Raw genomic sequence first — 12,843 nt, 5'->3', positions numbered from 1 at the left:
AAATTTATCATCTGCAGAAATCTCTTCTTTCTAATGTGAAAGGTCTTGTCCTTAAATATCTCCACCTGCGCAAATTGGCTGAGTGTGGCTTGTTCCAGCAGGTCATACGGAGTATATTTGCCTGTACAAATGTTCTCTAAGCATGTTGACTCCTGTATACCAGGTGTGAAATCGCTTTGGAAATCTTCAAAGGGGATTTCATGCTCCTTTTCTCAGTATGAAACATTTCATTTGCTCAGTTAGAAGGAGGTGCAATAATCAAGAGACCTGACACAATACTACATATTTTTTTAAGTATTGCCATTTCTTAGCATTGTTTATTGAAACCCCTGCAAAAATGTAATGCTGATTGAATGACATTGGTTTTGCTGTAGAACAAAATTGCTTAAAATGCAATTTGTTGTTTTCCACAGAATCCGCAATATCTATGGGGCCTATGGAGTATGGATTTCACTTCTCTCTACATGCAATTTACACAGCAATTGAGACTTCTCCATGTGCAGTAGAGGTGAGGAAACACAGAGCACGTAAGAATGCAAGGACACAGAGTAAGTTTGATGACACTATAGAGATGGAGAATTTGACACAGGACTGCCAAGATGGTACCATCCTAAGATGTTGTTGGGACTACAGTTCTGTTGCCTCTTCGGTGTGACAGGTCACAATTGTGCCAGTCTGGTTGCCTCTTGAGTTATTTGGCACCCAGCTTGGCACAAAGATTCCCAAGGTGGAGGTGGTGGTCTTTGTCTATGTTCGGACATTGGGCGCCATTTTGAATCAAGATGGCAGACTGAAATTTGACTTTGGTGTGATAGTTACAAAAAAGGCTGCAGGAGGTGGGGGTTGGGGGGTTTTCACCTACGTTTGGTTGCCAACAGATGCACTGAGCATCAGTGTGTGTGTGCGCGTGCGTGCGTGCATGCATGCATGCATATGTGTGCACAATCACAGCCCCTCCACTCACAAATTACACTACCCATTTAAAAATCACAGATTTTTGGGTTTCTTGGAATTCCCAGGCAGCACCAGGAACTTTCTGCTAGTCTAATATAGTAGATGCATAATCTACTATAGGTTTTGGAAAGCTTTTTGTTTGTTCACTAAGCATTTGGACACCTCTTAAAGAGATTTTTATAAAAATAATAACCAAAGTCTGCATGATGATTCCTGAGATCAAGGAGCAGATTTTAATCTAGGTCAATTAGATGCCGTTTTGAGTCCCAATGACGGTCTGAACCTTTCAAAGCGCTCTGATTTTAACCACTGATTTCAAAACACATTTTTTTAAATTTCTTAAAATTCATGAGCAATGCCGGGTTTGAGGCCGTTAGTGAATAATATGCTATAAATCTATTAGTGCTGTTCTGAGAACCTTAATTCACATGCTTCAATGGCGTTTCCCCCTAATTACTTCTATAACCAAGTGAAAGTAATGACACCTCCCACTTTACCTACAGATGAATCTAATGCCGTCTTCAATACATACATCTGCTTTTGCCAAAAAAATCCAGGCAGGATAGCTTAACAAATCACCTCTTTGGCAGGTTTTAGACTAGCTCTCATTTTCATCTACACCCAGGTGCCTGAGGGGAAAACACTTTTCTTTCTTTTAGCTCTATCGGAGACTTACGACTTTACTTCCCTGCCTTCATTTTGCCGTACCTGTTTCTACAATCGCTTATAATTCAAAGACCAGGTAAGACATTTTGTAAGCTTCAATGTTCTTCCTGAGTTGTTGGAATATGGGATGTCTGCATTAAGCCAGTTAAGCTAAGCTTCTCCTATAAGGAGAGAGAACACTTTAATGACCACTAGCTTGTGCTGTGTTCTAAGTATTGTTAGACATACAAGAATCTTAATGTCAAATGTCGGCTTAAGATTGCGAGATAGCAGAAACCTATTGTTACAGCTGACATACCAAGCTTTCTAATGTTGCCACGTTGTTCAGTTGTGGTCCTGTGTGTTGGGGCTTTGGTACTTTGCAACGATACTTCCTTTGGATTTCCAGCTTATGAGGGGAATCTTTGCTATGTTTCAGTATTACTAGCCGCAACAGCTGTAAACTTTCTTTAGAAATGGTGCTATGAGGACTCTTCAACCAAAATGATTCAAAACTTAATATTGTAGAGCAGGCGTCTTCAACCTTTTCAGACCCAGAACCCACTTTAAACCCAAACATGCCTTTGGGGACCTGTTTCTTAAACTTTTACCATATATTTGAATGGTGAGTAGTGGTTCCGTTGTGATCCACTTTGCATCAGACAAGATCCACTTGTGGGTTCTGGCCCACCATTTGAAGACCAGTGTTGTAGAGATCTCATTATTTTGTCGAATGTAATTTTGCCATTAGTGCTCAGTGGTTCTGTGATAGTGAAAAGTCTAGTATAACGTTCTCATGTTTTCTATTAATAATTATCCTCCCACCACAAAAAAAATAAAAGAAACATTGGAAGAAAGTATTATATTCTTAGCACCCATCCTGTCCACTTATCTGAGCAAGGATGCTCCTTTCTGAATCAATTGGAATCAATTCCTCATCTTAGCAAAAAAAATTTCATAGTTACTTTCTTGTGATGGTCCTTATTTCTTTCCACTGAAAAATACAACATGTTTCCTGGAAGAATCTTTTGCTTCCTTTTGAACAAAGTTAACATGTTTATTAATGTGCCAGGAACTCCCAAGAGCTACATATAAACTTGCAGAAGAAGCTGGAGTTCAGTTAGAAATGCCTTTATCCATCACATGCGACTTTGACAGGGGTCATTTTGCATTTTTCTCTTTGTGTGGTGCAGATGTATTGTATCACTGTAATTAATAGCACTTCTTTTCCTTTAGTATTGCCGTTCTAGGCTTGAGACCTCAAGCATTTGCATGGTTGCCCATCAGAACAACTTCTCCATTTGTTTCAATATGTAATAATGAATATTTTGTGTGTGACTTTCTTCCCCTCGCTTGAAATTTATTGACATCCATTCTGCTTTTAAGAGATCTTTGAACACTTTCTTTTTTAATAATATTTTTTATTAAAATTTCTGTTTCACAATTTCAAATAAGCATTTTACAAACTTTAAAATACGCAATGACTTCCCTTCTTTTCTTTCCATGGTTCATTTTACATATTCTACATCCTTGCATGTTTTAGTATAACCATTCAAATCAATTTTCCACTTTTACATCCATCAATAATTCTTTACTCTGTTGAATTTATCTTAACGCTGCCAGCGTTTTCAGCTGTACACAGTCATTTTCCATATACTCAATAAATGTTTTCCAATCTTCTTTAAACGTATGTTCTTCTTGCTCTCTTCTTCTATATGTTAAATCTGCAAGTTGTGCATATTCTGTCAACTTAAGTTGCTAGTGCTCTTTAGTTGGGACCGCGCTCACTTTCCACATCCTTGAACACTTTCATGCCTGGAATGGGATGATTTTCTAGTAAGATTAAATAATAAGACTATTTTACTATTAAATTTAAGAGATCTGCATGTTGAAAGAACTAGCCTCTTCCTTGGGTTCACGGTTATATTTGTAAATGGCGAGACAAGTGATTTGGTGTCATTGTGTGAAATGTCATGTGACATGCCACCAATGGCCGCGGCATCCACTAGTCATGTGCCTAATGGGTGTTGCCTAGGGAGCTGTGACCTACAGCAGGGCCTTCTCCGTGGTGGGATCCCAATGATGGAACTCCCTCCCTGGTCAGCTGTGTTTGTCCCCATCTCAATCATCTGAAGACATTTCTGTTCACATTTGGTGCTGAAAGACAATGGTTTCCTGCTAGCTTAGAACCACTGCGCTTGGATATATTGCTGTGTTAAAATGTGTTTTTAAGCGTTTTAAAGTTTCGTAATGCTTTTAATTGGGTTGGATGGCAAGTCGTGGGTTTAGGAAGGGTGGGGCAGACATTTACGTAATTATAATGTAGCAGCTTCATGAGACTTTCAGGGATAACTCACTGTTTGTGTGTGCAGAATAATTTCCTTTCCAACAGTGCAGAAATCCATCTATGCCCATGCAATATAAACCTCTGTGGGAGAAAAAGCAGGAACAGTGTGGAAACGAAACATGATGTGTTATTATTACCGTATTTTTTGCACCATAACACTCACTTTTTTCCTCCTAAAAAGTACAGTGGTACCCCGCAAGACGAACGCCTCGCAAGACGGAAAACCCGCTAGACGAAAGGGTTTTCCGTTTTGGAGGCGCTTCGCAAAACGAATTTCCCTATGGGCTTGCTTCGCAAGACGAAAGCCCATAGGGAAATCTCCGGGACAGCGGGGAAGCGCAGCGTGTCTTCCCCGCTGTCCTCGGACCTCCTCCGAAGCCTGGCAGCGGGGCGGGGACACCTCTTCCTGCCGCCAGGCTTCGGAAGGATGCTCCGAAGCTAAAGAAGCTAAAGCAGCCTGCCGCGACCCTCTCCCGGCTGGAGAAGTGACGCACGCCTATGGCAGGAGCCTCCATAGGCGCCCGTCACCTCTCCAGCCGGGAGAGCGCGCGCGGGGCTAAAGAAGCCATAGCCCCGCGACCCTCTCCCAGCTGGAGAAGTGACGCGTGACTATGGCAGCAGCCTCTGAAGGATGCACCGAAGCCTGGCGTGGGGGGGGGGGGCGGAGAGACCTTCTCCCCGCGCCAGCCTTCGGATGGCTGTCCTGAAGACTTGGGGTGGGAGAAGGGTTTTCCTTCCCACCGCCAACATTCAGAATGCTGTTCTGAATGTTGGCGGTGGGGAGGAAAAACCCTCCTCCCACGCAAGCCCCGGGAACAGAGGGAAAGCGCAGCGCGCCTTCCCCTCTGTTCCCGTACCTGTGCTGAAGGCTTGCAGTGGGGAGAAAAGCCCTTCTCCGCACCGCCAGCCTGGCAAGCGGTTTCCCTAGGAACGCATTAATTGATTTTCAATGCATTCCTATGGGAAACCGTGCTTCGCAAGACGAAAAACTCGCAAGAAGAAAAAACTTGCGGAACGAATTAATTTTGTCTTGCGAGGCACCACTGTAATGGGAAATGTCTGTGCGTGTTATGGAGGGAATGCCTACGGGTGGCATGCTTACGGATTTTCCTCCTCTAAAAACTACGTGCGTGTTATGGTCGGGTGCGTGTTATAGAGCGAAAAATACGGTACTTCTTTTTATTTATGTCCTGTAATTTATACACTGCTTGATTTAAGAAAAAATCAAAGCAGATGACAAAGATTTTGCAGGCACAAAATCAATGTATTAACCCAGCTCCTATCTGACTATGGGACTGACTGTTGAGCAGCAGTTTAGCTAGGTACTTAAAAGATTTCGGGCATAAACATAAGTCTGCACAAAATTAATCTACAGTGGTACCTCAGGTTACATACACTTCAGGTTACATACGCTTCAGTTTACAGACTCCGCTAACCCAGAAATAGTACCTCGGGTTAAGAACTTTGCTTCAGGATGAGAACAGAAATCGTGCTCCGGCGGCGCAGCAGCAGCAGCAGGAGGCCCCATTAGCTTAAGTGGTGCTGATGGTTAAGAACAGTTTCAGGTTAAGAACGGACCTCCGGAACGAATTAAGTACTTAACCCGAGGTACCACTGTATATGTTTATTATACGTACAATTATATGTTTGCTATCATTTAAAAGAAAAATAATAATTACTATTACTTAAACAACTGCTGGGGACGCGGGTGGCGCTGTGGGTAAAACCTCAGTGCCTAGGACTTGCTGATCAGAAGGTTGGCGGTTCGAATCCCCGTGGCGGGGTGAGCTCCCGTTGTTCGGTCCCAGCTCCTGCCCACTTAGCGGTTCGAAAGCACCCCTAAGTGCAAGTAGATAAATAGGTACCTCTTTATAGCTGGAAGGTAAACGGTGTTTCCATGTGCGGCGCTGGTGCTGGCTCGCCAGCTGCAGCTTCGTCATGCTGGCCACGTGACCCGGAAGTGTCTTCGGATGGCGCCGGCTCCCGGCCTCTTGAGCGAGATGAGCGCACAACCCTAGAGTCGGACACGACTGGCCTGTACGGGCAGGGGTACCTTTACTAAACAACTGCTAGGGGACGCGCGACCACAGAGTCTAGGACTTGCCAATCAGAAGGTCGGCAGTTCGAATCCCCGCAACGGAGTGAGCTCCCGTTGCTCAGTCCCTTCTCCTGCCAACCTAGCAGTTTGAAAGCACGTCAGAGTGCAAGTAGATAAATAGGTACCGCTCCAGCGGGAAGGTAAACAGCGTTTCCGTGCGCTGCTCTGGTTCGCCAGAAGCAACTTAGTCATGCTGGCCACATGACCCGGAAGCTGTACGCCGGCTCTCTCGGCCAATAAAGCGAGATGAGCGCCGCAACCCCAGAGTCGGACACGACTGGACCTAATGGTTAGGTGTCCCTTTACCTTTAAACCACTGCTAACTCCCGGTTTGAGGACCCTGGTCCTCTCCCCCCGCCCCCAAGCAATTTTTTTCTGGTCCTCCAAGAGCCTACCAATTTCGGTAATAGCAACAAACAGTGGTGGGAGGAATTAAAACAGACAGAGCACTGGGATGGAACAAAACTCGGTTCCGGCACTTCTCAGGTGGGTGCCCTTGCCATTCTGAGAAATCAAGGGAGGCGTTCATGGTGAGTTCCAGCACCTCGTTTTCTAGAAAAGCAGCGCTGATTTTGAACACATGATAATAATGTTGGGAAGCCTTAAACATACTAACGTTTTTCATTTCAGGTCCCACTACCGATGCTCAGGCAAAGGGTGACGTCACACGGACAACGGTCGGTTTTTAGTCTAGATCTGAAAGATGCCCACCAAGAAATGGCTTCCGCTGGCCATCCTTTTCAAACTCGGTAAGTTCAAGGACTTTAAATACGCTCCTTCATTTCCCCTGTTATCTCTCCATTTGCAGCTCCTTCGGGACGTGGGTGACCAGCCCGCATCATGGATGCCACTAGTCAGTCAGTCAGTTTTATTGCACGTAGCCAAAGGCTGCCGCAATGTACACAGAATCATTCAACAATTAAAAGAAAATATGCTGGATTCATACAATAAACTTGAAACATTTATATTATCAAGACATTACCTACAGTACCTTAATATACAGGTTAAGACATTAAACAATAAAATTTATAGGCTAAAATTGTCACATGGCCACTAATACATTAAAAAATAATGTTAATTAATACAATGTGTAATTATATTCGGAGTTTGGTGATGAAGATAGAATATAGCTTGATGTAGATAGGGTCAAATAAATTCATCTCCTTTACAGTTGGTGACTATCTTGGCTATATAATTTGCTCTAATTTTCCTAGCGGCAAAGAGTTCTACACGCCAGGTCACATACTTATCTGTGTCTGCGAGGAGATCTAAAATCATCCCAGCGCTTGAGCCACTGCTCTTTACCAGGAAGTCACCTCCCTGCCACTTTGCCCCTGCCCCTCTCCTTCCTGGTAAGCAGCAGCAGCGACTCAGACACTGGGAGGTCAGGTGAGCGCTGATCCCCCCACCGTGCTTTAACTTATTGATGGCTGCCACAGTGGACATGGGGAGCAGCGCTTTGTGGCACAACTGAACAGGGTCAGGAGAACTCTTGGACCTGGCTATGCTGAGGTCTTGCCTGTCTATCCCACACTGTGTCGTTGCCCGTTCCCTGACGCAGTAGCCCAGATAAGCTCCATACTTTGGTCCTGTGGCGCACACTTACCCAAAATGGTACTGTTCACTACTCACTTTTGAATTTTACTTCAGTCATACCTCATGTTACGTTTGCTTCATGATACGTTTTTTCAGGTTGCGTCCTGTGGCGACCTGGAAGTACTAGAAGGGGTTACTTCTGGGTTTCGCCGCTCGCGCATGCGCATACGTGCAAAATGACATCACGCGCATGCGCAGAAACGGCGAGTCGCAACTCGCACATGCGCAGAAGTGCCGCCGCTGGTTTTCTTCTGCTCATGTTGTGAACGGGCCTCTGGAACGGATCCCGTTCACAACCAGAGGTACCACTGTCTGTAGTTTCTTTTTGTCAATCCTCTAATAGTTATTACAGAAAACAATTTTTCAGACTGGTTACGGGATCCTTTTTTTCAAGCCCTAGAGGTCTGCAGCCAAAGATTTGGCTGCTTATTTCAGTCTCCTCTCACCTCATACTGCTTTCTTGGTATTCGTGTCCCCTCAGCTTCCTTGCATAGTTTACTTGCCTCTCAAGTGATCCCTGGGTCTGGAATGAGGGTCAGGCATTGCCTTCGCCTCAACTATGTTCTTTGTCCTACGCTAGGGATGGGCAAATCTATCCAGTTTCTCTCAGTTCTTCTTTTTTCCCCGATTTTAAATTTAGTTCTCCACATTTCCTCATCTGTTTGCTATTTAAAAAAGAGAGGAAGTGAAGAAAAAGTCATCAAGAGATTTAATCAGCATTTTAGTGCAAATGTCTCCTAAAATGCACATTTTTCTATGAAACTTTGCCTAATATACACATTTTTTGCAAACCAGCTTTCCTTAATACGATGCATCATACATAATTTTCACAAACAGATGCATTTTGTACACACTTTACCCTGGGTACAGTGGTACCTCGGGTTACAAACACTTCAGGTTACAGACTCCGCTAACCCAGAAATAGTACCTCGAGTTAAGAACTTTGCTTCAGGATGAGAACAGAAATCGTGCAGCAGCGGTGCAGCGGTAGCAGGAGGCCCCATTAGCTAAAGTGGTACTTCAGGTTAAGAACAGTTTCAGGTTAAGAACGGACCTCCGGAACGAATTAAGTTCTTAACCAGAGGTACCACTGTATATGCATTTTTGTACAAATTAATTGGCTGGAGAATCGCATTGCAAAATTCAAAGGTGTGTGGATTTCAAAATATAGTTCTGTTTTAGTTAACATATTGTTTTAGACGGTGCAAATTACCGGTAGGTAGGTTTGCCTTGCGGGATGCGGGTGGCGCTGTGGGTTAAACCACAGAGCCTAGGACTTGCCGATTAGAAGGTCGGCGGTTCGAATCCCCGCGACGGGGTGAGCTCCCGTTGCTCAGTCCCTGCTCCTGCCAACCTAGCAGTTTGAAAGCACGTCAAAGTGCAAGTAGATAAATAGGTACTGCTCTGGCGGGAAGGTAAACGGCGTTCGCCAGAAGCGGCTTAGTCATGCTGGCCACATGACCCCGAAGCTGTACGCCGGCTCCCTTGGCCAATAAAGCGAGATGAGCGCTGCAACCCCAGAGTCGGTCACGACTGGACCTAATGGTCAGGGGTCCCTTTACCTTTACCTTAGGTTTGCCTTGAAATGCAAGCTGCATAAAATTTCTCTCCTAGCTCTGCATAGAACTGAGCCAGCTTCTATCTGTCTTGCTCCGTTCATCCTTTCCATTCCATACCCTGGGTTTCATTTCTTGTTATGTGTAACAGAATCCTTTTTCAAAAAGAATATTAATGTTTAGGGGCTGCCCACTGTATTGTTTCAGTTCTGTTGCACCTATCCTCTTTGCAGTAATAATATCCTTGTGCTAAAAAATTGAGCAACTATTGTGAGACAGATGAGGCTGCCTGGCATTAGAACTGGCCTTAGATGGATAAAAAGCAGGAAAGTGGACTTGCCTCCCAGATAGACATGCAATGGGAAAGAGTGTTGACTTTTAGAAGTGTGTCTTGAGAAGTAAACAAAATAATTGGCAGCTTCCGTGCTTATCTCATCATAAGCGTGGAGCAGGTGTTTCTAAAACTGTATGAAAAACATCTCTAGATTTCCTTGCAACCTGTACAAACTTCTAAGACACTCACATGCCCCATCATAACAAGTTGAGCCAAGAAGCACCTAAGAAGAAGTCTGCAAGGGCCCCAGACCTGTTCAGTGTTTCAGCTGAGAACATGTTTCAACAAGCAAAATCCCTGAAAGGAAAGTTAGCTCAGTGGAAGAAAAATGCTCAAAGTCATTTCAGGCAAGGTCTTTGTCCAAAGCAACTAGATTCCATTTTTCTGGGCTCTCCCAACTTCGATCAGTGTTTGGAAAATGTGGCTATTTATGGGGTTCAGTTAGAACCGATTGAAGCCTTAGGAATGGTGGGCTTGCCGTCAAGTTGTTGTCATGCCATTTATTACATTTCACATCTCCGGAAATCTAACGGTTGAGGTTTGTTTATTCTCCTCCTCGTTGAAGATCAGAGCCCAGACTTCATTGTAGACTTCACTTCCCATTAGCTGGGGATGTTTTGAAGTTGAAGGATAACAACATCTGAAGGGCTACAGGTTCTTCATTCCTGTCCTACATAATGATAAATCAGGCATGGGTGGAGGGGTTATTTAGAAAGATCAGAAGGCAGAGGGTAACACATACTTGCATGTTTTAGCTACCTTATAGGGAAGACCGTATCAGATTAATTCCATGCACATTTGTTTGTTTGTTTGTTTGTTTGTTTGTTTGCTTGCTTGCTTGCTTGCTTGCTTGTTTTATACTCCATCTTTCTCCCAGTGCAGGACCCAAGATGGCTCACAGCATGAGCTAAGCACAGATATAGCTACAAAACATACTGTATTTTTCGCTCTATAAGACGAACTTTTTCCCCTCCAAAAATTAAGGGGAAATGTGCGTGTGTCTTATGGAGCGAATGCAGGCTCCATGGCTTCAGCGATAGCAACGTGAAGCCTCTGAAGCGCAGTGGGAGCGCTCCCGCCGCGCTACGGAAGCTTGGCGTTGCTTTCGCTGAAGCCTGGAGAGCTAGAGGGGTTGGTGCGCACCGACCCCTCTCGCTCTCCAGGCTTCAGGGATAGCCGCGCGTAGCCCCTCTGCACGCAGCCCCTCCCTCTCTGCGCAGCGCCCCTTCAGCGAAGCAGGAGGAGAAATGGAAGGGACTCCGTTTCTCCTTCTGCTTCGCTGAAGGGGGCTGCGCAGAGAGGGAGAGAATTTGTTTTTCTTGTTCTCCTCCTCTAAAACAAGGTGCGTCCTATGGTCGGGTGCATCCTATAGAGCGAACAATACGGTACCTATCAGTTATACATATTAAAGCACATGTAAAGTACTAAACTGTAGCTTATAACTGTATTTTTCTATAAGATACCCCCATGTATAAGACACCCACCCCCCCAATTTTAGGGGACTCAATTTTAAGAAAATGAGGGGAGATGGCCCAGAGTTGTTGAGCTTCTCCCCCCATGTAGCTGCGGGCAGGAAACACTCCCTAGATCATTTCCTGCTCACTGCAGCATTGGGGGAAGTTGCGCTCCTGCCAACTGGCTGGCTGGCAGGCGTACCGCTTCTCCCCCCATTCCACTATCCGTGTATTGGACGACCCCAGTTTTTGGACATGATTTTTGGTCAAAAAACCTCGTTCCAATACATGGAAAAATACGGTATTTCTCTCCATAGGAGACTGAACGTTTGAGTTTTGTTTGGAGATAAAAAACATTTCCTAGTGCCCTTCACAGATTGCTGAAGGCTAAAAAGAAGCACACTAAATGTGTTTGGCACCTCCCCACACAAAAAGTCCCCTCGAGATTTCATAGAATCATAAAGTTGGAAGGGACCCACAAGGCTAATCTAGTCAAAATGCCTGCAGTGCAGGAATCTTAGCTAAAGCATCCATGACAGTTGACCATTCAACCTCTGCTTAAAACCTTCAAGCAAGGAAAGTCCACAACCTCCTGAGGGAAAACGTTCCACTGTCGAACAGCTCTTACTATCAGAAAGTTCTTCCTTTTCATTTTCATTTTTTTTTATTTTGACAAAGTAATAAGAATAAATAAAAAAGAATAAAATGTGTACCCAACTCCCGAGACCCTTCCACTGTAACTATCCAACCTCCCGAAATGTCAACACCTCTTTGAAAGTGCTTTAAAGGTACCCTGGGTGTGTAGACTTTGAGGCTTTCTTCTTATTTCTTTGAGATTCCAACGCGGAGACCAAGAGCTATCAGACTGATGATCTTATTTCCCATAGCCTAAAGCCATGTGCTTTGAAAGGTGGATTCTCAACAACTGCACACAAGCAGCTCCTTGACGGCTAGCGGCTGCCCGGAGAGGAAATTATCATAAAGACGTGTGCCAGCCTGGCAGGCCCTTTCCTTCGCTCCTTGCTGTCATATAAGTGCCAGTCCAAATAACATTTACTATGCTTCATCTTTCTTTTGTGGACAGCCCTGCTGACAGACTTCGTGCTTGGCCAGAATCCCTGTGAAAATGGTTTCTGTCACCAGCCTGTTGGAGATCTACTTGTGGGTCGCGGTGACAGCCTAACAGCTTCATCCACGTGCGGACTGTTTGAGCCTCAAAAATACTGCATTATCGGCTACCTGGAGGTGAGTTTATTTTATATATCGCTCCAACGTTTCAACGGGAAATAGCCCTAGAGCAGGCTTCCTCAACCTCGGCCCTCCAGGTGTTTTGAGACTACAATTCCCATCATCCCTGACCACTGGTCCTGCTAGCTAGGGATCATGGGAGTTGTAGGCCAAAAACATCTGGAGGGCCGAGTTTGAGGAAGTCTGCCCTAGAGAGTCTGTAACATCCAGCCAGAGTCCTCTTCCAGTTTACGCCTTCTTTAGGGGAGCTTCTTGAGTTTGGTCGGGAAACCACAACTTCCACAACCTGCCTGACAACCTGTCTTGTCTTGTCCGGTTTGTTTCAATGCTTTGTTCGCCTAGATGGAGAATGGTGTGTGTGTGTGTGTGTGAACCTTTGTGCGGCTGGGATGTAGCTGTTTGTGCAGAGGAGTCACCCAGTTTTGCATCTGAGCCCCTCCCCATCCCCCAGCGCCATGTGTCCTGCTGTTCCAAAGACTATCTACGATGACATTGCGGCTCACTGGCTGAAAACTGTCCCCGGTCTCAGCTGCACAGCAAATGATTTTTGGAAGGGGGAAGCTTTTCTAAAGTGAGTTTGATTGGGAAAATGCTCACTGCTTCCACAACCT

At 44.9% G+C, this 12,843-nt stretch overlaps 1 protein-coding gene and 1 long non-coding RNA gene across 5 annotated transcripts in view; one reads left to right on the top strand and one right to left on the bottom strand.

Annotated features, from left to right (window-relative positions):
• LOC310687942 overlaps positions 1 to 12,843 on the bottom strand; it is a 234,265-nt gene that overhangs the window by 153,392 nt on the left and 68,030 nt on the right. The window lies entirely within an intron of this gene.
• LAMB4 (laminin subunit beta 4) overlaps positions 1 to 12,843 on the top strand; it is a 69,589-nt gene that overhangs the window by 5,370 nt on the left and 51,376 nt on the right. Inside the window, exons 2-5 of one of the 4 annotated variants that reach the window (XM_083463238.1) lie at positions 414 to 508; positions 1,614 to 1,696; positions 6,675 to 6,793; positions 12,069 to 12,229. In XM_083463238.1, coding sequence (XP_083319364.1) covers positions 6,748 to 6,793; positions 12,069 to 12,229 — 207 coding nt within the window. In that variant the 5' untranslated portion in view covers positions 414 to 508; positions 1,614 to 1,696; positions 6,675 to 6,747. Of the gene's footprint in view, positions 1 to 244; positions 295 to 413; positions 549 to 1,493; positions 1,697 to 6,674; positions 6,794 to 12,068; positions 12,230 to 12,843 lie in introns of those variants that run through there. The other 3 variants (XM_083463239.1, XM_083463240.1, XM_083463237.1) reach the window with 3 other exon arrangements.

Source organism: Podarcis liolepis, assembly GCF_965112155.1.
Source record: "Podarcis liolepis genome assembly, chromosome: 10".
Classification (NCBI taxonomy): Eukaryota; Metazoa; Chordata; class Lepidosauria; order Squamata; family Lacertidae; genus Podarcis; species Podarcis liolepis.
Note: the sequence above shows the minus strand (reverse complement) of the source record. Positions and strands in the feature narration are given on the sequence as shown.